The 26167-nt window shown below is 46.3% G+C and overlaps 1 protein-coding gene across 1 annotated transcript in view; it reads left to right on the top strand.

The window, feature by feature from the left end:
• Window positions 1-23243, top strand: part of os9 (OS9 endoplasmic reticulum lectin) — a 67164-nt gene extending 43921 nt beyond the window's left edge. Inside the window, 10 exon segments of the mRNA XM_038786422.1 lie at window positions 2375-2545; window positions 4353-4474; window positions 9917-9977; window positions 10261-10346; window positions 11514-11738; window positions 13480-13663; window positions 18711-18818; window positions 18821-18883; window positions 20992-21104; window positions 22082-23243. Of these exon segments, the coding sequence (XP_038642350.1) occupies window positions 2375-2545; window positions 4353-4474; window positions 9917-9977; window positions 10261-10346; window positions 11514-11738; window positions 13480-13663; window positions 18711-18818; window positions 18821-18883; window positions 20992-21104; window positions 22082-22219 (1271 nt within the window). The 3' untranslated portion in view covers window positions 22220-23243.
• Window positions 23244-26167: the final 2924 nt, after the last annotated feature.

The raw sequence follows: 26167 nt of genomic DNA, 5'->3' as shown, positions 1-26167 counted from the left end.
CCTCACCCATCTATAGAGTGCAATCCCCCATCTTCGGATTCCACCAAACCCCTCAACCCCTCACTGATTACAACACTCTGTAAATAAAATTCAGCCATGTATTATATTGTTCCATACTCGACTGCCGAGTTGGGAAGTGTGATGTTGTGGTGTGAATGGTTAAGATTTTAGAGTGATTAAATGTTTAAGTTAAGGTTAATAGTGATAGGTAGAGGTTCCCAATTGTAGTAATGCATGTCCCTTTGACATAGGGCCAAGTAGAAATGTTAGTTAAATTTTTTTTTTCTCTTCTTCCCATAGTTTAGAACAGAGTAGAACAGGAACTGGCAAGAGGTCAGAACACAAGGAAGGCAAAGTACATAGGTGATCCTTCACAATAGTATGATTGTGAGGATCACAAGGAGGGAATGTAGCCATGCTGGCCACGCAAAATGGACACTGAGCCAAACTAAAATGGAAGGCTGCTGGGAAACAGACAGTTCAGCCAGAACAGCAGTCTGCAAAGAGCAGTTTGCATTCTGCAGCAGCAGAAACCAGTTTGGGCTCAGGTGAAGAGACCTTAGCTAGGTGCAAATGGCAAAACGCTTTGCATGCTAATGAGGCCATCAGACTTGAACACCCACACAATAGATACATTTGGTTCTGAATGGACACATTCCAATCAAGACCCAGACATCGAGGCACCAGAAACCTCCGAACAAAAGGACATAAGAAACGCCCCCTCCATCACGGAGACCCCCTCGCATTGGGGAATTAATCCAGTATCGATAAGAAATTGATCCAATAGGTAGAGCCCGCCCGAGAAGAGGGAAGGACAACGGAACCCCTATAAAAGATAGGGACCTCGTGTTGTCCGGTCTGTTAAACCTGTGCTCCGGCCCCGACTGACACCTGGTATCCTGACTCCAGCCGTTGAGCACCAGCCGCCGAAACCGTAAGTTCAACGCTCGCTACGCGATCCAAGCCCACTAGACTCCCAAGTACCAGAACGCTTGCTGAAGGCTGCAGACAAAACTAGGACGAAGGCCTCGTTCTCTGACCTTGCCTGTTCCTGTTAGATAAGTATTCTGTTTGCTTATGTTTAGTTGTAGCTTAGTCTCTTAGTGTGTGTGCATGAGTATTTATTATTAACTGTATAATAAATATTGATCGTTTGAACTTGACTAATCGGTGTATCGTCTTTATTACTTTGAATTTGACCTTGGAATACTTGTGACGTTGCCTATACGGCAGCTGGCGACTCCAGAGCTTAAATAATTACATAGAACAGAGCCTAGCAGTGTTAAGCACACGTCGAACTCGGAGGCGTGTTAATACACTCCAATAAACGCGTTTTACGCCCATAGTAAAACGTGCAACAGGTGAAACCAGGACTTCAAACTTGGGAGAAATAGCACCTGATTAGGATGTCAGTTTTTACTCTCTCACATTATGTGTGCATGCGTCTACTTACTAGTCTGACTCCCTCCCTTCCCATTGGATCAGCTTGGTTGTCTTGTGTTGTGTTGCATCAATACGAAACCCATCTCTTCGTGTAACTTTTGTTTCCTGCTGGATTCCCATGTTCTGTGCCATCATCTAGGTGTGACGTGATTTGATCTTTATTTTGTACCACTTGGCAGGCATCGTGTTCCTTGTGTATGTATTTTGAGAAACCTCTTAAGGCATTTAGGGCTCCTCTAGAGTACTGAAGGTGAAGCAGGCTGGTGATGGCCTTGTTATCTGCAAGCTCCTTCAACTCCCCTAACACCAGGTCTGATTTGAATAAATTGCTATTTCTGATTTGGTTCTGTGACGCGAAGGTTAAAGCAAAAAAAACTTGGCGTTTTATGAATCTTCATCTCCTTTTAGGGAGTTGTGAATTCTCGAACACTGGGGAATAGTTAATTCGCACTTAACAGCATGCATGTTTTAGTTATCTACTTGTTTTGCTGCAGTTAGCAAATGGTGCTGGGCGGGAGGGCCGAATAGGAGCCCCAGGTTAGTTTGTTTTCTTGACTGTACACCTGAAAGGCAGCAAAATCTTAACGTGAGAAATCAAATTGCGATTCCTCCTTCGTCGTGTTTATTGGAACATGGGACCTCACTCACCGTCTAGAAACTTGGTAATTGCATTCCGTGATAACGTTGACTAATAATGGCAAGCAGTGAGTTTATAGCAGACCCAAATACGCACAAGGAAAACACAAATGGTGGAGAGATTTGGGAACCATTGGTCCAAAGGCACCTGTTGTGTTCCTTCTCCCGCCCCCGCCCCCACGGTGTGGCCTAGCACTTGAACCCTGGTCCTGACGGCGCAGGCGTTCGTTCTAGGCCTTGAAGTTGTTTATGAAAATATTTTTGTCACCATTTTTAATCTTTTTGTTTTCTTTAGCTGACACAAAACGCAAAGTGGAAAAAATCTCCGAAGAGTTGAAAACCTTGGATGAAATGCTGTTGAAAGACCAAAGTGCACAGACCGAGGAAGTGAGTGATCTAACTGAAGAGCCTGAAAATCAAACCGAAGAGCATACAGGCAACGATGAGAGTGTATCGGAATTGGAAGGTATGCCTGTTTCTCTCCTCCCCCCTCCTCCCCAGCCTGTCGCCGTACATCAAAGTTTTTACACTGTATTAGGTTCCATTCCAAAGCACAGGCTGAAATTTCTCCCACTCGCCCAGAAGTGTACCCATTTGGGGACAGCGAGGATGATGTATGGTTCGTCGCACAAGGCTAGAATCCTTGAAGCTGACTAAGTATAGGTAGAAGTAAGGATGGCTGAGACATTGAATGAGGTTAAAAATTGAGAGGCAGGAGGTACTTGGAAGATTAGCTATGTTTTAGAGTGGTTGCCTGGTCCAGATGGCTTACATTCTGCATTGCTAAAAAAATGGGAGTGGAAATAGTGAAAGGGCTTGCCGCAATATTCATAAATGCTTCACAGCTCCAGGGTCCCAGGTTCGATTCCCGGCTGGGTCACTGTCTGTGCGAAGTCTGCACGTCCTCCCTGTGTGTGCGTGGGTTTCCTCCGGGTGCTCCGGTTTCCTCCCACAGTCCAAAGATGTGCGGGTTAGGTGGATTGGCCAGGATAAATTGCCCGTCGTGTCCTAAAAAGTAAGGTTGGGGGGGGGGGGGGGGGGGGGGGTTGTTGGGTTATGGGTATAGGGTGGATACGTGGGTTTGAGTAGGGTGATCATTGCTCGGCACAACATCGAGGGCCGAAGGGCCTTTTCTGTTCTATGTTCTAATATTCCCTGGATACGGGGGAGGCGCTAAAGGTTTGAACAGTGACAAATGTGACACCCTTATTCGAGAAAGGATGTAAAGACATTCCTAATAGCTACAGTTTAACATCACAGTGGTAATTTAATCATGTTAATTTAACAAGGGTGACACAGTGGTTAGCACTGCTGCCTCTCAATGCCAGGGACCCAGGTTCAATTCTGGCCTCCGGTGACTGTGGAGTTTGCACGTCCTCCCCTTGTCTGCGAGGGTTCGGGTACTCAGGTTTCCTCCCACAGTCCAAAGATGTGCAGGTTAGGTGGATTGGCCATGATAAATTGACAATTTAGCACGGCCAATCCACCTAATCTGCACATCTTTGGACTGTGGGAGAAAACCGGAGCACCCGGAGGAAACCCACACAGACACGGGGAGAACGTGCAAACTCCGCACAGACAGTGACCCAAGCGGGAATCGAAACTGGGACCCTGGCGCTAAGACGCCACAGTGCTAGCCACTATGTTACCGTGCTGCCCAGGTTTAGATAAGATTATGGCAGGTTTAGATAAGGTAGATCAAGAAAAGCTGTTTCTAATAGCTGATGGTGTCGTGATTAGGGGACTCAGATTTAAAGTTTTGTTAAGGACGTGGAACTGACTGACTGGGTTGCTCTATAAAGTGCTGGCATGTACGTTATGGGCTGAATGGCTGCCTTCAGTGCAGTGAATGACTGACTCTAATGATTGAGATTAGCAGAAAATCTTGACAAGGCACACTGCCTGTTTAACAAACTCTGCTCAGGTTGTCTCTTCCACGAGCATCTGAATGACATTTGATATTTGAACCAGTGATTTTGGCTTGCTGTCACATCCGAATTTGAGATTGGCTCCGAATCCAGCAGTTTCTGTTTTCATTTGCAGGTTTTTGCTTTTGGATTTAAAACATTTTTGAGATTGAGCTGAAACTGCCCCAGATTATTTCACCAGAGGAGGCATTCGTTCCAGCAGCACTTCCGATTCAAATCTTAACCCTCGGTGTCCTAATTCAAAAATGTAGCCTTGTGTTAAGCAAAATACCCCTTCACTTGGGAGTGTGAGTGTGTGTCACCTATGGCTATTGACTGAAAGCTAGGAGTTTCTTTGATTTGCAGGAGGCGAAGCCTTAAATTCACAGGAGGTGACGGAAGAGGGTGACTATAATGAGGATTTCTGGAATAAAATCAGCAAAGCAGAGGCTGAGGATGGTCACCTTTCAGAAGAAAGGCTAGAAGAGGTATTGTCGGATTTCGATGTATCTATTTATATATATTTAACATAACGTATAGCAGTGAACCTTCATGTTGGGAGAGCGGTGGATGGTGTAGTAATTTCTGTATTTTAAACTGCCGATTGAAAGATGGATGTTCAAGTAATGATACAGACCTTGCTGCAAAGTGCTTATACTTGAAAACTAAAAATTGTGCCTCCAGAAAGAACTGAACAGCTTATTGCAATTGGGAAATGGGACAATTTGCTGCAGCCGAATAGACAATGTCTCCTTTCTTTCTGCATACAGCGTTCTGCTGAAAGTTGGGATTTAATTTCTGCCAAAGCCCAAATTGGTTCTATTTTTAGCTAACGAACAGCATAATCCTCAATACTGATCCCCACGAGTTCATTTTTTTGCACGGACGTCGGCATTGCTGATAAAGGTCAGCACTTGTTGCCCATCCTTATAATTACCCTTCAACTGAGTGGCTTGCCACCCCATCTCAGAGAGTGGTTAAGAGTTATTGCTGTGGGTCTGGTTCGCATGCCGGCCAGACCAGATAAAGATGGGAGATTTCCTTCCCCGAAAAGGCATTCGTGAACCAGATGGTTCTTTTTTCAACAATCTACAATGAGGGCGGCAGGGTAGCACCATTGCTTCACGGCACCAGGGACCCCGGTTTGATTCCCGGCTCGGGTGACTGTCTGTGTGGAGTCTGCACGTTCTCCCCATGTCTGCGTGGGTTTCCTCCGGGTGCTCCGGTTTCCTCCCACAAGTCCCGAAAGACGTGCAGGTTAGGTGAATTGGACATTCTGAATTCTCTCTCTGTGAGCCGAACAGGCGCCGGAATGTGGCGACTAGGGGATTTTCACAGTAACTTCATTGCAGTGTTAATGTGAGCCTACTTGTGACACTAAAGATCATTATTAATATGATTCCTTGGCCACCATCACTTTTAAATTCCAGATTTATTAAGTGACAGAATCCCTACCGTGCAGAAGGAGGCCGTTCGGCCCATTGAGTCTGCATCGACCCCCTCCCCCAATCCACCCAACCTGCACATCTTTGGACTGGGAACCCACACTGACAGTCACCCAAGGCCAGAGTTGAACCCGGGTCCCTGGCGCTCATGCAGCAGTGCTAACCATTGTGCCACCGTGCAATTTGGTTAATTTTGCTCCTGGTACAGATCCACTTGACAGCTGAGGGAAATGATGAATGGAGTGTTTGATAATCACTTCATACTTACGCAATGGATATTGGGCAGGATTGTCTGTCCAGCGACACCGGACTCACAAACGTGATTGGGTGGAGAATCGCGCGTGAGCTGAAATTAGGCGTCGGGTGCCCGACGGAATGTCATGCTCCGATGTCTCGACAGCAGTGTCGATGCATTCTACTCCGCACGTACAGTAAATTCCATTGGCACATCATTAACGGACCCGACCCGGTATTCTCTGGGGCTTTCGCAATGCTCCACCTCTGCCAGGAGGAATTACCAGCGGCAAGTTTCACCTATTTTGAATATCGGCAAACAGATGCCGTGGCTGCTGAGGGAGTGAGGAGGTAGGACATATTTCCAGAGGCATGACCGTGAGCTGCCAGTCCTGCTGCTGGCATGGCTGGCTGGGGGGCAGACGGACGGACGACATGGCTGGGCTGTGGCATCGGGGTGATTTTACCCCTCCCCGTGGGACCAGAGCGGTGTCCAGGCTTAGACCGCCATTGCCGTGGCCTCAAGAGCACCCATCCCACAGACTGCCCACCATGGCTTGTGGTTGCGCAGAGTGGCACCGGCCGTATGGGTGAACCCACTCACCCCCAAGTCCTCCGGATGCCAACCGCCAGTAGGGCATCGTGTGCTGGACAGGGGTCGCAGAAGTGTACCGCTGGCATAGGTAGTGCCAGCTACTGGTATCCCTGGTACCGGGTCGCAACAGGGCCAGGGGTGCGGTGCGGAAGGCAGAGTGCCATGGGAAATGGCTCGGGGTGGGTTTGGAGGGGGGGGGGGAGCATGCAGGGGCAAGGGCTGCTGTGCAGGCCGGGGCCGTCATGTAACCAAGTGGATCTGGCTGGGCATGGGGGTATGCACCAGGCTAACATGTCTGCCTTTCACCCCCTGCAGACAATGGGCTTTGAAATCTAACCAGGAATGGTGGCCTTCACCTAGCTGCGGAAGCCCTGGGGGATGTACTGAAGCAGTACAAGCAGGAGCTGCTCTGGGAAGACCCTACAGCAGCGGGGCCTGCCCCAGAGGAACAGGAGGCAGTCGGTGAGGATGGAGACCCAGTCACCAGCGGGGACCTATGTTATGGGCCAGTGTTTAGAGAACCCCAAAGTGTATCATGGAGTTCACCTGACCCACAACGTTTACTAGATTGTGGTATGGGGAGCACACGGCCCACTCTACAGGTGTGGTACAGCAGAAATGGAAAAGTATTTTTTTAAGCAAAACAATGTTTATTCTATGAACTCAAGTTAACCTTTTTAAAACAAACAGTGAACATCTTAGCAACCATTAATTCAAATACAACCCCCAAAAGTATAACACTAAGTAATCCTTGAGCTTTCCTTTTAACCTTTTAACATTCATAAGACTTAAAACAAAACCTTTAACAGAAGCACCTCAGGTTTAACTTCACTACTGAGAACAGTTGCCACGTTGAAATCAGCGAATGAACATTCACAAGCTTGCAGAGATTCATACACATCTGCTGTGATTGCAGCTTCTCCAAAACTAAAACACACCCTGCAGCAAACAGCCTAAAGCGAAAGTAAAAAGCTGACAGGCGGCCCAGCTCCACCCACTCTCTGACATCACTGCAGTAATAAACACCCATTTCTTAAAGGTACTCTCACTACAGATAATTATATACACACCCATTTATAACACCCATTTCTTAAAGTCACTGTCACATGACACCTGTCGGGATCTCTCAGATCTTTGTGCACAGATGCATCCAGGCCGTCACGGAGGCCCTTTATGCCCGGTCAGCATAACATATAAAATCTCCAATGTGGACTGTACTTTCCCGGGCAGCGGGGTGTGCTGCCATTGCCGGGATGCCCCAGGTAAAGGGAGTGATCAATGGGGTGCATGCCCCCCTACGAGCACCAACGGTTCCACTTGATGAACATGCAGCTAGTGTGTGACCAATGGACATTTGCACTGATACCAGGGCAGTGTGCACAGTGCCTTCATCCTGGCACAGCAACGGTCCTGACACCTTAGAGGCACATCCCCTGGGTGAGGGGTTGTCTCCTGAGCGACAGGGACTATCCGCTATGGTGGAGGCTGATGACATCTATCCAGAGGCCACAGACCAGCATGGCGACCCTCTACTGCAGCGCCCATGGCGCGACCAGGGGCATGATCGAGCAGTCCAGGTGCCTGAACTGCTCTGAAGTGCCCACAAGGAGGGTCTCCCACATCGTGGTAGCCTGCTGCATCCTCCACATTGCACAGCAGAGGATCGACATGCCGGAGGAGAGGGATGAATGCCAGGCCTCGTCTGATGAGCAGGATGCAGAGGAGGGTCAGATGGGCAGGGCATTGGGTCCAGACAGGCACAGGAAGCTGCACAATGTGTGCACCTGGATCAACACGCACGGGACGCTCTAATCGCCTCCAGGTACGCCGACTAGGGGGCCTGACTGATAGCACGGACATCCCAAACCACCTAACGCTAGGTCTAGCTGGCACCCCAGGCCCTACATCAGAAATGGAGGCAGCCTGCTGTGAATCCCGCCCTGTGACTTGGGTCCGCCAGTTCTGGAGGTCCCCTCTCGTTATGACACGAGTCTCCATGCTTGCGGCAATGGAGCACAGGGACTGGGCCACCGCCCTCTGGGACTGCGCCACATCATTCAATGACTGCCACCGTTGGGACATGCAGGCCAGCCAGTGCCTAGGCAATGCCGATGACTCCCTCAACTATAACCTGCTGTTGCTGGGCCACACTCTGGAGCTGCAATGTCCAGGTGGCCCTGGTATATAGCTGCCTGTGACAGGGCAGCCCTGTCCTGTGCCTTGACCACCGCCCGCACAGAGGCCCCAGGCTTTGGACATCCATGGGCAATGCCTTCACCCCAAGGTCTCCACTGAGGACACCGCCCGTTCGGTATCGGCCTGAAAAGCATGCATTGTTGGAACTGCTTCCTGCCCCTGAACGCAGTTGGACTCCTCCAACTGCATCTTCATTATCGATGGGACCGCCCTTTCCAGAAGGTCTGTCTGGATGGCAGCTGGGCATGTGGGATGGGGATTGGTACCAGGGCACCGTGCTGGCTATTTGCCCTGGCCACTCTGAGGAGGTCGTACAGCTTCTTTCTGCACTGCTGTCCGGTCCTGGCAGTGTGCCCACGGCCTCTCCCACCTGTGCCTAGGCCCGGTGTACAGCGGCGGGTAGCAGCCTCCTTCCCACCTGGGGACAGGGTAGCCTGCCTCTCCTCCACGGCGTCCAGCAGGTCTCCAGCTCGACGTCCACAAACCGGGCTGCCCCTCTCCTTCCTGCCATCTTGTTGGCTGGGATGTGGGGAGTGGAGTGCTTGTATGCGGCTGCAGCTTGTCAGCCTCTCCAGTGGCAATCCCGACCCCAGCGATTCGAACACCGTTTTTCATTGGAATCTGTCGTGTTCCACGTGACACCGGTACTAGCCCATTAATAGATCATTAATTGCTCGGGGACCGACGCCAATTTAGTTGTTGTAGAAGTCCATTGATTCAGTCCCAGTGTCAACACTTTCTGAAACAGGGAATCCTGCCCATAGGCTTTGTTAAAGCAATGTGCCCAAGGTAGAGCCTCACGTCAGCCATGTTCTTGGTGCCCCTTTCTTTGACATGTCATGCAGAGTGGCGTAAATTGGCTAGTTTTTAAACAAGCCTGAATTTGACATTGCTCTTGTCTTTGCAGTTGCACATACATGCCAAACTCAATTTTAACAGTGGACCGAGGTTTGGAGTGCTGTGAAATTATGAATTCCTTTATTGCACCCAGCTGCTGTTTGAAATAGTTTTAACTGTGCATTGTTTTATCCATATGTACTCTTCACTGTTTCATACAAGCGAAACTTCCAAGATTGGAAGTGTGCTTCACTTGGAAGAACAGCCCCGGAAGTTCACGTGTAATGGAAAGAAGGGGAGTGGTGGCGGGAGTCTCCTCCTGCCCACAATGGTTGTCTATTTGTACCGGTTTTGAATGGAGAACTGAATCCTTGAACATCGGTAACTTTACCTTCTCCGAACTTCTTGACCTCCGACTTGGGGCATGAGCATTCACAGTGCCACATACACGTTTTTCCTGGGACCACTGCTGCACTGTGGGAAATGTTGTGAGCTGGCATGTGGCTTTAACTTTTTTTTAGTCCTTGTTTGCTCAACTTCTGGGACTGTTTCGAATCAAAACTCCTTTTCTCCAATTTTCTATTTCAATACAAACAGTAATGCCATGTTTCTTCATTTGTTAGGCTGACACTAAGTTGAGTGATGCTGTTAAAACAGAGGATGACGACCTGCTGGGTGACCAAGGTAAGCAAAAATTGCGACTGTCCTTCTCGAGCTCTACAAATCCTTTACGTTGGAAGAGCAGAATAGCCCATTCCACAGATGTCCTTCAGGTGTCAAATGGGCCGTTTCTGTTCAATCATTTGTCTTAAACATAGTTGACTTGGGTGAAAGGTCAATCTGAGTTTTGTAATTTAATGTACTTGTAGCTTTTTATTGTTGAATTTAACTTTTTTTAAAGTCTAATCATTTTTCAAAGTTCCTGATCTTGTAATTTTTTTCACCCTGCTGCCCCCTTTCTATTCAGGAAAGCAGAGCGTGCAATTCAAAATAACACAGACCCCGGACGATCTTCTAAAATTGATTCGAGAATTAAAAGACCAGAATAAAAAGGTACTGATGGAAGAAGTCCAATGCGTTTCTGTGTAGTCCTCAAATGCTAATCTTGAAGTGAAAAAATGGTGACCATGATCATTTCCCTGCTGCTTGTGTTTTGTTTCAGCAATTGTAATTTGCTTGACTGGGACCGTAACTGCTTAACTGGTAAAACTGACTTGATTGCCTTGGTTCCCAGCTAAGGCCCACACTTACTTCTTGTAGCCTTATTTTGATCAGCCTTTATTAGCCCATGTTGTTTTTAATTCTGACCATGGAATATCTCTGGCAACTACCTTCTATTGAGCTCAACTGAATCGATGTGAAAAATCGCTCAAATGTTCAAATGATCTTTCATTGTGTGAAGTACACTAATTCAGGCATCCTCCTTGAATCTTAATTTGTACTTCAATCCACCGGCCAGCAAGGTTGGGAACATGTTTAGTGCTAAAATTAACTTGCTCGTGGCATTTTAAACGTGTATTACTCCAATCCCATGGAGGCATGGTCAGAAGTTCCAGAATAGGACACGGCTTATTCTGAACTTCGAGTTGTGATTTAAAAAAAAAAATCATTAGTATCAAATAATGCGAAAATTTGTATTCTGTTGAAACTAATGTTTAAACAGTAAACTTGTCATTTTATTGCCCACATCCTATTTGGAACAGCTCATCTGGTTCGATTGCAAGTAACAATGGACAGGACTCTCCATACCGCCGCACTCGTTTTCCCACCGGCAGCGGGATTCTCCTTCCTGACAGCTGCCCAATGGGATTTCCCATTGTGGGCATCCCCACGCCGTCGGGAAATCCAAGGGCGTGAGTGCGCTGCCGGCGAAATAGAGAATCCAGCCCAATGTACTTTACCATCACAGAGGCTGGTTTAGCACAGGGCTAAATAGCTGGCTTTTAAAGCAGACCAAGCAGGCCAGCAGCACGGTTTGATTCCCGTACCAGCCTCCCCGAACAGGTGCCGGAATGTGGCGACTAGGGGCTTTTCACAGTAACTTCATTTGAAGCCGACTTGTGACAATAAGCGATTTACATTTCATTTCATTTTGTGGAAAGATTCTAATAACACCTTGTGTATATTGGTAAATGCATTCGGGTTAAAATATCCACTGGGATGGCAAATACAGGGGTTAGCTTACATGTCACAATTTAAACCGTTTTCTTCTGAAAGCAGAAAGGTGACGAGGACAAGGATCCGACGGCAGACCCTGCTGACAAATCCGCTGACCAAGACTTGTCAGCAAAACAAGAGGAGATGGTGGATATTGAAGAAACTGAGCTCATTGAAGACTTTGAAAAGGAACTGCAGGATGTGTCCCTGCCAAAATCAAAGATGTCTGAAATCAAAAGGGAAGTGAAAGAAGAAATGGAAAAAGAATTTGAAAATCTTATTGATGAAGTGAGTAATACTCCTTTAAATTTGAAATATATTAAAATCATACCTGATGAGACAGGGCCGTGGCAATTATTAAAAAACTTGACATTTAATGTTAGACTTGGTCAACATTAAAATACTTAGTCTAAGTTTTGGGGGCACTATTATGCAACGCCTTACTGGTTACATAGTATTTACAGCAAAAAATGGGTCATTCAACTTGGCTAGTCTATGCCAGAATAGAACCAGAAAATGCTGGGAGCACTCTGTTCTGCTGTTCACCAATGCTGCCAGACCTGCAGGTTCCAGTCCATGCTGATGTTTCTGTGCCACGCTATCCTTCATTTTGCCTGATGAGCAGATCTCTCTACTTTCTTCCTCCTATTTATCTGACTTCCCCCTGAAATGCATCTGTGCTATTAATCTCAACTGTTCCTTGCAGTAGTGAGTTCCACATTTCTTATCACTGGGTAAAGAACATTCCTCTGAATTTCCTGTTCTATTTATTAATGACTATCTTATATTTATGGGAACCATTGATGTGGAGATGCCGGCGTTGGACTGGGGTGAGCACAGTAAGAAGTCTTCCAACACCAGGTTACAGTCCAACAGGTTTGTTTCAAACACTAGCTTTCGGAGCGCAGCTCCTTAGGAGCTCCTTCATCGCTCACCTGAGGAAGGAGCTGTGCTCCAAAAGCTAGTGATTCGGAACAAACCTGTTGGACTTTTACCTGGTGTTGGAAGGCTTCTTACTATTAGATTTATTGCCCTGAGGTCTGATTTTGCCCATAATTGAAACCACTCTCTCTTCCCTGATTGAATGTTTCCATCTTCCTATCTCTAACAGGTCATCTCTCAGTCTTCCCTTTTCTTGAACCAAGCACCCTAGCCTGGTCCATGTTTCCTGACGAGTGCCCCATCTCTGTTCTGATATGTGGTGGTAAATCGTATTTGCACCGTCATAGCCTGGAGACCAAAGCTGTTCACACTACTCCACCTTTAGTTCAACCAAAGTTCTAAAGACGTTTAGCAGAGGGCGAGTTTATCTGGCCGCCCCGTGGCGTGTTTCTTGGTGGCGGGAGGTGGCCCTCTGTTGGCCGTTGGCGGGATCTTCGGGTCCCGCTGCTGTCAATGGGATTTCCCATTGAATCCCCGCACCCCCGCCCGCTGCTGGGAAACCCGCCGGTTAGACTGGGAAAAACTGGAGAATAAGTAGATTGTGCTGAAATTTCGCAATCTAACATTGTCATCCTTTTTAATGAAGTGCTGGTTGCACCCTTTCTATTTTTTGGATTCTGTAATATTTCAGCACTAAATAAATCCATGTTTCATTTGAATAGAATGAATAGGCTGGGTCCAGAAAAGAGCTATGTTGCAGCAGTCACTGTCCCGCAAATGTTTTGTCCCGTCACTAACTGCAGAAATTGATCTCCCTAATGTGACATTAATGCCATGAACCATCACAACTGTTCAAAGTTTCCAAAGGAAAACCTTTATCAAATGCCTGTTGCTTATTTACCATCTCTGGGGATGTATTGAACGTCTAAACTTCGGAATGTGATCTGGGACTTTATTACCATGTTAGTCCCTCCTGCAGTGGATTACTAGGAATTAGTGGTGAGATCTTCCTTACTCTGTGTCATCTCTCTCAACTGAAGTATATTCTAGGTAATCATTTGTTTGTACGGTGTAACCTTGGGATGGGGGCAGCACATCGTTTTATTATTATACTCTTGATAGAATTGTGCATAATAATATTTCTCAGGCACAAGATGAACTTGAAGCAGAGGGTCTCAAAGGGGAATTTGATCGCAATCAAGCCTCCAAGACCTTGGCCACTACCCTAAACAAGCTGATAGACAAGCTTGAAGAAAAAGAAAATTCAGTCGAAGAGGAAGATAAGGACACAGCCAAGGGTACTCCCAGTCGCTCCTCAAAACAGACAGGAGGTACGCAACACTTATTTTCTTAATGTGGCGATGCCGGCGTTGGACTGGGGTGAGCACAGTAAGAAGTCTTCCAACACCAGGTTAAAGTCCAACAGGTTTCTTTCAAACACTAGCTTTCGGAGCACTGCTCCTTCCTCGGGTGAATGCAGAAGTAGGTTCCTGTTTCTGCAACCAACCTGGTGGTGTAAAACTTCGTGCTGTCCTATTTTCGTAGTTCACTTTTTGTGGGGATTTTATTCTTTCCTTTAATTCGAGGTGGCAAACATGGAAAAGCATTAAACAAGTACTTTCCATCTGCATTGACAGAGAGTGGATGAAAGTTGATAATTAATGCATAGGGTAAAAGAGAATGAGCACTTCAGGGAATAAAGTGTGCGTCAGGCAGCATTAGAAAGTTTGCAGACGATTTAGACACAGACACACAAAGTAGTAGGTCATAATGATGACAGCAATACCCTCCAGGGCGACCTCAACAGAGTGGCGCAATGGACAGACGCCTGGCAGATGGCGTTCAGTGTTGAAAAGTGTGAAGTGATGCACTCGTATCAAAAGACTTTATGCTATAACTTGTATGCTTTTGAAAAGTATTGATGAACGGAGACCTTAATCCTCCACACAAATCCTTAAAGGTGGCAGCGTAAAAGATGAGGGTAGAAGCAAGGGACAACACCAGCTCTCTGTAATTATCCTCTCCCGGCACCCAAATGTATATCAAACCCCCCCCTCCCTCCCCTCCCCCCACACACACACCACACACACACACACACACACACACAACACACACACCACACACACACACACAAACAGATGCCTACTATGTGTGTAAATAATTGATTTTGTATTTCACTCGTGTTGTTACCTTTTTTCTTTCCCTTTGTGATTTGTGTGTGTGTGTGCCCTTCCTCTCTCTCTCCATATTGTATATATCATATCCTGTGTAAATAACATACAGTGCAAGGAAATTCTCATCTTTCCTCCAGATCATTTTCCAATTATTTTAAATAGGTGATATCTTAAAATATTAAATAGGTGATTATATGGGTGATATTAAATAGGCAAATATACTTTGTTCAAAAACCTAATAACAAACATTTATTAAAAAAAGATGAGTGGTTTAAAAAAAGCAGATGTGACGCTTGGGTTTATAAATAGAGGCATAGAATGTAAGGGCAGAGGGAACTTGTAAATTTAATCGTGGGTTAGGCCTCAGTTGCGTATTGTGGGCTATTCTGGCCAGCATGCTTCGGGAAAGATGTGAAGGCCTTGGAGTACAGAGGAAGGTTGCCAAGATGTTACCGGGGTGAAATACTTCAGTTATGAAGGGAAGTTTGGAAAGGTAGGGCTGTTCTCCTCCAAACAGGAGATGAAAATGTTACCCAGTAGAGGTTTTCAAGGTAAGGTTTTGCACTGCTGGAGAAAAACCATTCCCTCCGCAAGTGGATCAACGGGAAGATGTCACCTATTTAAAATAATTGGAAAATGATCTGGAGGAAAGATGAGAATTTTCTTGCACTGAATTGTCAGGATCTGGAGCACACTGTTTGAAAAAGGTATTAGAAGCTGATTCCATAACTAAGTTAAGAGTGGAATTAACAGGTACTTGAGGATAAGGAATTTACAGGATTATAGGCAGAAGTGGGCATGTGGGACGAAGGCCCTTTCAAAGACCTGGCGTAGACATAATGTGACTCCTTCCTTGTGTTGTAAGTTTATATGCTTCTACTTTATCTCCTTCCCCTCCTTCATCACAGCATTTTTTTTCACTGAAGGGTTCTTGCCTCCTTATGAAGGACATCCTGACTCATAGTCGTAGATGTTTACAGCATGGAAACAGGCCCTTTGGCCCAGCTTGTCCATGCCGCCCAGTTTCGATCACTAAGCTAGTCCCACTTGCCCGCATTTGGCCCATATCCCTCTATACCCACCCTGCCCATGTAACTGTCCAAATTTTAAAAAGGAAACAACTGTACCTGAGTTTGTTCCAGATGCTCGCCACCCTCTGTGTGAAAAGATTTCCCCTCTGGTCTCTTTTGTATCTCTCTCCTCTCGCCTTAAACCTCTGCCCTCTAGCTCTAGACTCCTCTAACCTTTGGGAAAAGATGTTGATCTTTGCTCCTCATTATTTTATAGACCTCTATACGATCACCCCAAAGCCTCCTAGGGAAAAAAGTCCCAGCCTATCCAGCCTCTCCTTATAACTCAGACCATCAAGTCATAGAGTCATAGAACAGTACAGCACAGAACAGGCCCTTCGGCCCTCAATGTTGTGCTGAGCCATGATCACCCTACTCAAACCCACGTATCCACCCTATACCCGTAACCCAACAACCCCCCCCTTAACCTTACTTTTATTAGGACACTACGGGCAATTTAGCATGGCCAATCCACCTAACCCGCACATCTTTGGACTGTGGGAGGAAAACCGGAGCACCCGGAGGAAACCCACGCACACACGGGGAGGACGTGCAGACTCCACACAGACAGTGACCCAGCCGGGAATCGAACCTGGGACCCTGGAGCTGTGAAGCATTTATGCTAACCACCATGCTACCCTGCTGCCCAGTCCTGGTAGAGTCCTCGTAAATCTCTTCTGCACTCTTTCTAGTTTAACAATATCCTTCCTATAATAGGGTGACCAGAACTGAACACAGTAGTCCATGTGTGGTCTTACCAATGTCTTGTACAAATTTAACAAGACGTCCCAACTCCTGTATTCAATATTCTGCCCAATGAAACCCAGCATGCTGAATGCCTTCTTCATCACCCTGTCCACCTGCGGCTCCACCTTCAAGGAGCTGTGAACCTGTACCCCGAGATCTCTTTGTTCTGTAACTCTCCCCAACTCCCTACCATTAACTGAGTAGGTCCTGCCCTGATTTGATCGAGCAAAATGCATCACCTCACATTTATCCAAATGAAACTCCATCTGCCATTCATCGGCCCACTGGCCCACGGTTAAGATCCTGTTGGAATCCCAGATAACCTTCGCCACTATCCACTATGCCACCAATCTTGGTGTCATATATATATATATATATTAGAACAGTACAGCACAGAACAGCCCCTTCGGCCCTCGATGTTGTGCCGAGCAATGATCACCCTACTCAAACCCACATATCTACCCTATACCCGTAAGCCAACAACCCCCCCCCCCCCCCCCCCCCCCCCCCCCCCCCCCCCCCCCCAACCTTACTTTTTAAGTCACTAAGGACAATTTAGCATGGCCAATCCACCTAAACCGCACATCTTTGGACTGTGGGAGGAAACTGGAGCACCCGGAGGAAACGCACGCACACACGGGGAGGACGTGCAGACTCCGCACAGACAGTGACCCAGTCGGGAACCGAACCTGGGACCCTGGAGCTGTGAAGCATTTATGCTAACCACCATGCTACCGTGCTGCCCCTGGCAGGAGAAATTTCTTCAGCCAGAGGGTGGTGAATCTGTGGAACTCTTTGCCGCAGAAGGCTGTGGAGGCCAAATCACTGAGTGTCTTTAAGACAGAGATAGATAGGTTCTTGATTAATATGGGGATCGGGGATTATGGGGAGAAGGCAGGAGATCGGGGATGACTCCTTCAACGTATGTCTGCTGTTACCTACACTTCAGCCAACTTCTTAGCCATTGAGCTTGAATCTCCTTCGTTTTGAGCTCGTAAAAGATTGGGGAAGTCCAGGCACACCCACGGTGTGGATCCGTCTGCATTTCCCTTAGATTATGGTGACTGAAGGATGTTGAAACCAAAGGTCTTCCCTTTGAGTCTGTTCTCACTATTCTTTGCTAGGTTATTGTGGATAATCCTGAAGTTTACTCCTGATGATAAATTCCACTGTTTTACATGGTGAATCTACAACATAAATTTAGCAGCTCCTGACGTAGAAGGAAGATGAAATGGGTCTGTTGTTGCCTTTGTCTGTTGGCCTGTTTTCAGCCAACTGGAACATTGACTCCCTCATCAGCATCAATGCCTCAAATCCTCCCTTCTTTCTTATAGTACTTTTGGACCTGTGCAATCTATCCCTGTTCATTTGATTTGTCCTGAGCTCCTTTAGCCTGTTTGCAGCTTCATCCTTGCTTATATTCAGCACGGTAGCACAAGTGGATAGCTCTGTGCCTTTACAGCGCCAGGGTCCCAGGTTCGTAATTCTATAATTCTATGATTCCCCGCTGGGTCACTGCGGAGTCTGCACGTTCTCCCCGTGTCTGCGTGGGTTTCCTCCGGTGCTCCGGTTTCCCCCCTCAGTCCAAAGACATGCAGGTTAGGTGGATTGGCCAATGATAAATTGACGAAAAAGGTTAGGTTGGGTTACAGGGTAGAGTGGATGTTAAGTGGGTCGGTGCAGACTCGATGGGTTGAATAGCCTCCTTCTGCACTCTGTGTTCTATGTATGTTATATTCAAGTTTTAAACTATACTTTGGAGGGCAGCACGGTGGCACAGTGGTTAGCATTGCTGCCTACGGCGCTGAGGACCTGGGTTCGAATCCCGGCCCTGGGTCACTGTCTGTGAGGAGTTTGCACATTCTCCCCGTGTCTGCGTGGGTTTCACCCCCACAACCCAAAAGATGTGCAGTGTAGGTGGATTGGCCACGCTAAATTGCCCCTTAATTGGAAAAAATAATTGGGTACTCTAAATTTAAAAAAAAAACTCTACTTTGGCATAGTCCATTACAGAAGCGTTGTTTGAATAATATCCTCCAATCAAGGTGCTCACATTGATCTGCCCTTTTGAAGTTGGCCTTGAACCAGGATACCCATAGGTGTTAGCTGATGTTTGAGAGCAGGGCATTACCAGAAAGACTTTGGGATTAGGGTAGTGTTTTTTTTAAAGTGATGATGAGGATGCTTTGCGTTCTATGCTCTGGTGGTGGCTTGTTAAAACCATTCGCTTTTATTTTTCACAAGCTGTTGGCAGCTATCCAAATGTAGGGATGTGGCCTTTCCTGTGGAAGCTGAAGGTCTCAAATGTGAGGATTTGGAAAATGTGAGGATTTACGTACTGTTTAAACTCGAATAGCCTTTGTACCTGACTTCTTGCTGCGTTTCAGAAACTGATGAAGAGACCGAGGGGCACGTTAAAGTCCGAGTCACAAAAATCAACCCAGGCAGCCCACTGCATAAAGAAATGAAAGTGCGGGAAATGAGTGGCACAGATCCCAGCTCCGGCAGATTCAGAATGTGGTGAAAGAGCAGCTGGAGAAAGCAGGATTGAAAGCAGAAGGTAGTTTGGAGACTATTTATACGGCAACAATAAGCCAAAGCCTTCCTGCGTCTCTGTCTCTCTCTCTCTCTCTCTCTCTCTCTCTCTCTCCTCTCTCTCTCTCTCTCTCTCTCTCTCTCTCTCTCTCTTCTCTTTCCCCCCCCCCCCCCCCCCCCACAAAAACAGAACCAAGAGTTGTTTTAAAAATGAGACTGTGGGGAGCTGTTACCATGCCACCTCTGTCAGGAAAGCATTTGCTTGACTACTGTGCTTGGGTGCCCCTTTTTTCCTCTCCTGATTTGGATTTGGGCCGTGATGGTATCAGTGTCTGCCAGCTATAAAGTGAAATGAGTTTGACCTACGTCACACTAGCCAAAATCATAAAGATGCACTAAATTGGGGCTTTGCTGAGTCGCTAGGATAACAGTGTGGGAAAGTGTTTCGTGCATGATCTGTGGAAGGCTGTACTTTGAAGATGTACTTCAAACGTGTCATTTTTGTACACGCTGTTTGAACCATATAGATTAGATCGTTCTGCAAGGGCTCAAAATATCATTTGAGGGGTCACTGCTGACAGGCTGCCACATTAAATGTTTTCACTTTTGGTCCTGTTCTAAACTTTTTACCAGACTTTGCAGTCTCAATTTAATTAATCATTTAATCCAGATCACAAAGCACTGGAGTTTTCGCTCCTGAAAACACTGGAAAAAGGAATGGTTCTGAATTACCACAAGCACTGAAACTTTGCGGTGTGAGATGATTGGCTGCCCTTGACATCAAGGCAGCATTTGACCGAGTGTGGCATCAAGGAGCCCGAGCTAGGTGTGAATCCCCCCTCCCCCCACTATTAACATCCTGGAGGTTACCATACCAAAAACAACTGGACCGAATCCTGCAGAGTAACTCACCTCCTGACTCCCGAAAGTCTGCCCACCATCTACAAGGCACAAGTCAGGAGTGTGATGGAATACTCTCCACTTCCCTGGATGGGTGCAGCTCCAACAACACTCAAGAAGCTCGACATCATCCAGGACAAAGCAGCCCCACTTGATTGGCACCCCTTCCACCAACTACATTACTCTTCCTTCATTGTCACTGGGTCAGAGTCCAGGAACTCACTCCGCTAACAGCACTGTGGGTGTACTTGCACCACAGGGTCTGCAACGGTTCATGCCACCTTCTCAAGGGGCAATTCGGGATGGGCAATAAATGCTGGGCCTAACCAGCGACGCCCACATCCAGTGAAAGAATAAAACAAAATACACCTGGCTGTAATGTTTGAGGTTGATGTACTAGCTCGATACTAGCTTGTTATTTTAATGTTCTACAATCCTGGTATTTTCAGTATTGCTCAAGGTTTTAAAAATTGCCATCCTCCGTTGATTCATGTGCTTGAGGTGGTGTATCACTACGGAAAGGCTCAGCCATGACTATTATTCCTCTACATTCACTAGTCGAGCTTGGCGTGCTCCCTTCAAATTTTCAAAATTGTAACAGTTTTGTTACAAATTGTTACATAGAACATACTTACAGTGCCGAAGGAGGCCATTCGGCCCATCAAGTCCGCACCGACCCAATTTAAGCCCTTGTTACGAGATTTCATTTGCACCAGATTGTTTCTCGGGTTTCAAACGTGATGGGGAGGGGGGAAGAGTTTTAAACCAATGTGAGCAACTATTCATTTACTGGTGGGTTATTTCTATTGCGGTATGCCGGGAATCTTTTCCCTGGTGAAAGCAGAGTTGTGTTTTGGGTAACTGGGCACTGTCTTCCGGAAAGGTGCAAATATTTGCAAACGGGTGGGGTTCCTCCAATCTATTGCCTGTCGAAGGCCACTGGAGGCAAGAATGGTATTCCGGTGGTGACACCATTCCAAATCACTGTGCACAAAATTGGCAATTCACGCAACTTGAACAAGTGATCACAGCTAATGGAAAGGGAGTGGGGTTCGATGGGTGTGGGGGGGATGGAATGAAGCACGACAAGAAATGCACCCACTTAGTGCAGCTCATTTCCCCCCTCTAAACAAAAAAGAATTGTATTGATACACAGCAGATCTGTTCTGTATCCTCTGATCTGAAGTAATTTGCAGCAATTGAGTAATTGGAATAATTTTTTTTTTTTTCAGGGTAAAATCGAAGTGAAGATTGTAACAACCGGATCACTTGGGGACGACGATGATATGCACTGGCTATCGGAAGAAGACACCAAATCCTTCAGAGAGCTTCTCATCAATTTACTGGTGAGAATGTTTGTACTGCTATGTTGTTGCGAGAGAATTTGCAATCGGCCAGGTTGTGATGCTGCTTTCTCCCCAGAGCAATGATTTCCACACGCCTTCTCAATCATAGCTGAAAGGTGGAATTTGCCGAGACCCTGACCCCCTCGTAGGGCCTGCACAGTGGGCCGTTTATTGGAAAGTCACTGGGCCCGTTGCATGCTATTTTCCATTCTATTAGCACCGTGCACCCACCATTGTCTCCTAATTCATTCACGAATGGTGCGGGGCCTCTGAAATTCCACCCACAGACTCTGTTATTGGTTGTGGTTCTTAAAACATGCTGTCAGTTGAGTTTCTGGTTTTGAGGAGTGAATTGTATCCAAATTTTGGATGAACTCGATGTGGCCCTTCCAATAGTGTAGCAACATTGGCTGAAATAACATGCACAATACATTGACTTTTCCACTATCCCCTTCCCATCCCAGTCCCTTTTTTTACTGTTCCTCCCCCCTCAAAAGATCTAACATATTAGCTTCATGGAATGGAAATGACTATTATGAAAAAAGGAAAAGCTTTAAGAAGGAAGATTGGGAGGAAACATGGCCAATGGGCAGTAGCACAGTAATTAGCGCTGTTGCTTCACAGCTCTAGGATTCCTGGCTTGGATCACTGTGCGGATGTCTGCACGTTCTCCCCGTGTCTGCGTGGGTTTCCTCCGGGTGCTCCGGTCTCCTCCCACAAGTCCCGAAAGATGTGCTGTTCAGTGAATTGGACATTCTGAATTCTCCCTCTGTGTACCCGAACAGGTGACGCAGTGTGGCGACTAGGGGCTTTTCACAGTACCTCATTGCAGTGTTAATGTAAGCCTACTTGTGACAATAATAAAGATTATTATTATTATTTCTCTGTCATTTGAATCCGGCAAGCTAGATGTTCATCTGTTGACAAATGGAAATGTGTCACGTGTGTACAATTAAAATCTTACATTTTTCCAATAGACTGGTGGGACCGAAGAAGTTTACAAAGAACAGCAGAGACAGCAGCAGTTGGAGGATAATTACCGTTTTGTGTGGGGGGAGAGCCAGGAAGAAGCACAGTCATCAAGTGGCACAGATTCTGATGATATGGACTTCTAGGGGACACGTGACTCTGGGTACAAATCAAACATCTTCGGGTGTTAGCACATGAACCAGTCAATTTGCACTTTGCCATGCATAATGGCATATTTGTGATCAACGATCACAATAGATAATAAATGAACCTGCAGAAGAACGGTCAGATATTTGCATTTTTATTGATGAGCTGAAGTGGAATTTTGTTTGTCTGATGCAGTCGTCTTTTTGTGGTGGAAATGGTGTGTATGGGTAGTGCTAAAACTTCTGAATGTGTTTCTTGGTAATGAACCTAATCAGCAAAATACTGATGCCGTCAGACATTCATTCTCCTTGACCTGCAGACAAATGCGATTCCGTAAGAGGTAAGGATGTTCATTAATGTGACGAGTGAGCAGTGAATGTAATGTTTTTGTCCCAAAATGGAGTTGTCTCTTTAAATTGAAAGTTAAAAACTGGACGGGTGGAAGAATTAGAGTGAGCAACCTGGGAGGAGAAATCACTAGGATTGCTACGCGTCAGTATGGCAGTAGCAAAGATGAAATCAACAGGTTCCAGTCTTTCGATCCCATCACCGTCTTCAAGCTATTTTGGAGGTATTTATTTCCCGATGGTACTGTTTCTGCCAAGTTAGCCAAAGACGCAGACCATAAACAATTGCTTCCTTTTGATTTTGAACCTAGTCACTGAGGTTTCCTTGTCATAATCTTCAAATGGCAACTTGCTGCTAAGAAAAGTAGAGCCAAAATGCAACATGATCCACCTTCCCTTTTGTGATTTGCTATCTTGGCTGTCAGATACTTGTCTCTGGGAGCTAATCAGTAATTTTATTGGAAGTTTGTGTATATGTTTGTCTCTTTATGATTTTTCTTTGTGCTAATTGCTTTGTAATTCAAACAAATATGGGGTAGCTTTGTGAATAGTGCACTAGCTGCGCTGAAAGTTTGCCATCCTTAGACCAAGTTAAATACCTACTTTCTCCAGTTCTTCAAATATTTGGGCAACACTGTGATTGAATAATGTTTAATAAAAATATAGTATACCGTTACATGGTGTTTAACCATTTTTTTTTTCCTGAATCGAGCATTGTGTGGGTGAAAGGTTTTTCCATTCCCAATACGGAATTCGATTTATTTCAAGCTTTCGCAGTCGAGGGGTTTAGATGACGCAGCGAAATGAAACCATCTCGCCTGAGCATTTGAATAAACGTGAGCTGATCAAGGAGCCAGCATGGATTTTTCAACGAGCAAAGTCATGTCCAACAGATGTCGTTGAATTTTTTGATGAGTTAACAAATGTGGTAGATAGGCAACTGGCTGTTATTTACATTAACTTCTCGAAGCATTCAACTAGGTTTCCACTCGAGAGTTTGCAACGAGGCAGTGGATTTTGAGACAAATTATTAGCTCGGGTGGGGAATTAGTTCGGAGATAGGGACAGTACGGCTATTCAAGTTGACTAACGGGGTGTGCCCTAGGGATCTGTACTGGGACCTCAACTTTTTAAAAAATGTAATAATATTCGTGCCACACAAGTGGCAAGCAATGATCATCAAGAGGATCTAATCATTGCCCCATGACATTCAATGGCATTACTATCGCTGAATCCCTATACCTTGGCGGGGGTTTGTAACAGAAACTGAACTGGACCCAGCCATATAAATGCTATGGCTACCTGAGCAGGTCAAAAGCTAGGAATCCCTGCAGCGGGTAACTCATCTCCTGACTCCCCAAAGCCTGTCCACATCTACAAGGCACAAGTCAGGAGTGTGATGGAATACTCTCCACTTGCCTGGATGAGTGCAGCTCCAACAACACTCAAGAAGCTCAACACCATCCAGGACAAAGCAGCCCCGCTTGATTGGCTCCCCTCCCACAAACACTCACTCCATCCACCACCGACGCACAGTGGCAGCCGTGTGTACCATCTACAACTCGCCAAGGCTCCTTAGGCAGCACCTTCGAAACCCACGACCTCTACCATCTAGAAGGACAAGAGCAGCAGGTACCTGGGATCCCCACCACCTGGAGGTTCCCCTCTAAGTCACTCACCATCCTGACTGGGAAATATATCGGCCGTTCCTTCACTGTCGCTGGGGCAACATCCTGGAACTCACTTCCTAGCAGCACTGGGGGTGTATCTACACCACACGGACTGCAGCGGCTCAAGAAGGCCTCCCACCACCGTCTCAAGGGGCAATTAGGGACGGGCAATAAATACTGGGCCCAGCCAGCGACGCTCGCATCCTGTAAATTAATTTTAAAGAAACGGATATTGGCCTTGCCAAAAGAGGATGTTGCAATGCAGCGGCATCAGAATAAAACAAGGCCTCAAAAGGTTACAAGAATAGGTATCATAGACTAGGCTTGTATTTCCTTGAAGAAACCTATGGGCTGATCTAATTGAGATGTTGAAGATGACAATCTTAAAATTAGAGCTGGGGCCATTCGGGGTGAAGTCAGGAAGAACTTTCTTCACATGCAGTGGAAATCTGGCACTTTCTTGGAACACAAAGGCCATCTTGACCGGAAATATTAACTGTTGCACTCTCCACAAACGCTGCCTGACCTGAGCGTTTCCAACGTTTTCTGAGTTTTCCCTCCGATTTCCAGCCCTCACAGTATTTTGCTTTGCGGTGTGTGTAAAAGGGTTAGACATGTTTAGACATCCCAAAGCATTCTGGTGGCAGTGAAGTGCTATTCAATAGCAACAGTGGAGCAGTTGTAACACAGGCGAACATGGCAGCTAAAATGACAGGTGGCAAAGCACCGATTTTAAAACATTTTCCGACCTGTCTGTTGCTTGCGAACATTTGCTGTTCCACTGGTTGTCAACCTGCAAAATGTATCCCCTTTTCTTGGCGAGGGGGTGGGGTATAACTGAATTATAGTATATCATGCTTTTGTGGCAATTGATTATTTGTGTGAGCCAAGTGTTTCAGAAATTGAGTGTAACTGTGTTGTTAGGATACTGGACCGTAGGCCATTCAGCCCCTCGAGCCTGCTCTGCAATTCATTAGATCATGGCTGATCATCAAGTTCAATGCCCTGATTTCCCCCAATATCCCTTGATCCCTTTCGCCCCAAGAGCTGTATCTAATTCCTTCTTGAACTTACACAATGTTTTTGGCCTGACCTACTCTCTGTGGTAGTGAATTCCACAGATTCACCATTCTCTGGGTGAAGAAATTTCTCCTCACCTCAGTCCCAAAAGATTTACCCCTTATCCTCAACTATGACCCCCTAGTTCTGGACTCCCCCACCATTGGGAACATTCTTTCTGAATCTACCCTGTCTAATCCTGCTATAAGTTCTGTGAGATCCCCTCTCACTCTTCTAAACTCCAATGACTATAATCCTAACGACTTAGTCTTTCCTCACATGACAGACCCACCATCCCAGGAATCAGCCTGGTAAACCTTCTCTGCACTCCCTCCATAGCAAGAACATCCTTCCTCAGATAAGGGACACCAAAACTGCACACAATACTCCAGGTGTGGCCTCACCAATGCCCTATACAATTGCAGTAAACATCCCTATTCCTGTATTCAAATCCTCTCGCTGTGAAGGCCAAACATACCATTTACCTTCTTTACTGCCTGCTGTACCCTGCGTGCTTACTTTCGGGGTGACTGATGCACGAGGCACCAAGGCCTCGCTGAGTATCCACCTCTCTCAATTTACACCCATTCAAATAATAATCTGCCTTCCTATGTTTGCTTCCGACTCTCATTTATCTACATTATACTGCATTTGCCATGCATGTGGCACTCAGCCTGTCCAAATCCTGCTGAAACGTTTCTGCATCCTCCTCACAGCTCACCTTTCCACCCAACTTTGTATCTGCAAATTTGGAGATAAACACACTTTGTTCCCTTGTCCAAATCATTGATATATAATGTGAACTGCTGGCTCTGGCACTGATTCCTATAGTACCCCACTAGTCACTGCCTGCCATTCACAAAAGACCCAT

Source organism: Scyliorhinus canicula, chromosome 28 (assembly GCF_902713615.1).
Source record: "Scyliorhinus canicula chromosome 28, sScyCan1.1, whole genome shotgun sequence".
NCBI classification, from domain to species: Eukaryota; Metazoa; Chordata; class Chondrichthyes; order Carcharhiniformes; family Scyliorhinidae; genus Scyliorhinus; species Scyliorhinus canicula.
This window is presented reverse-complemented; position numbering and strand designations above follow the sequence as displayed.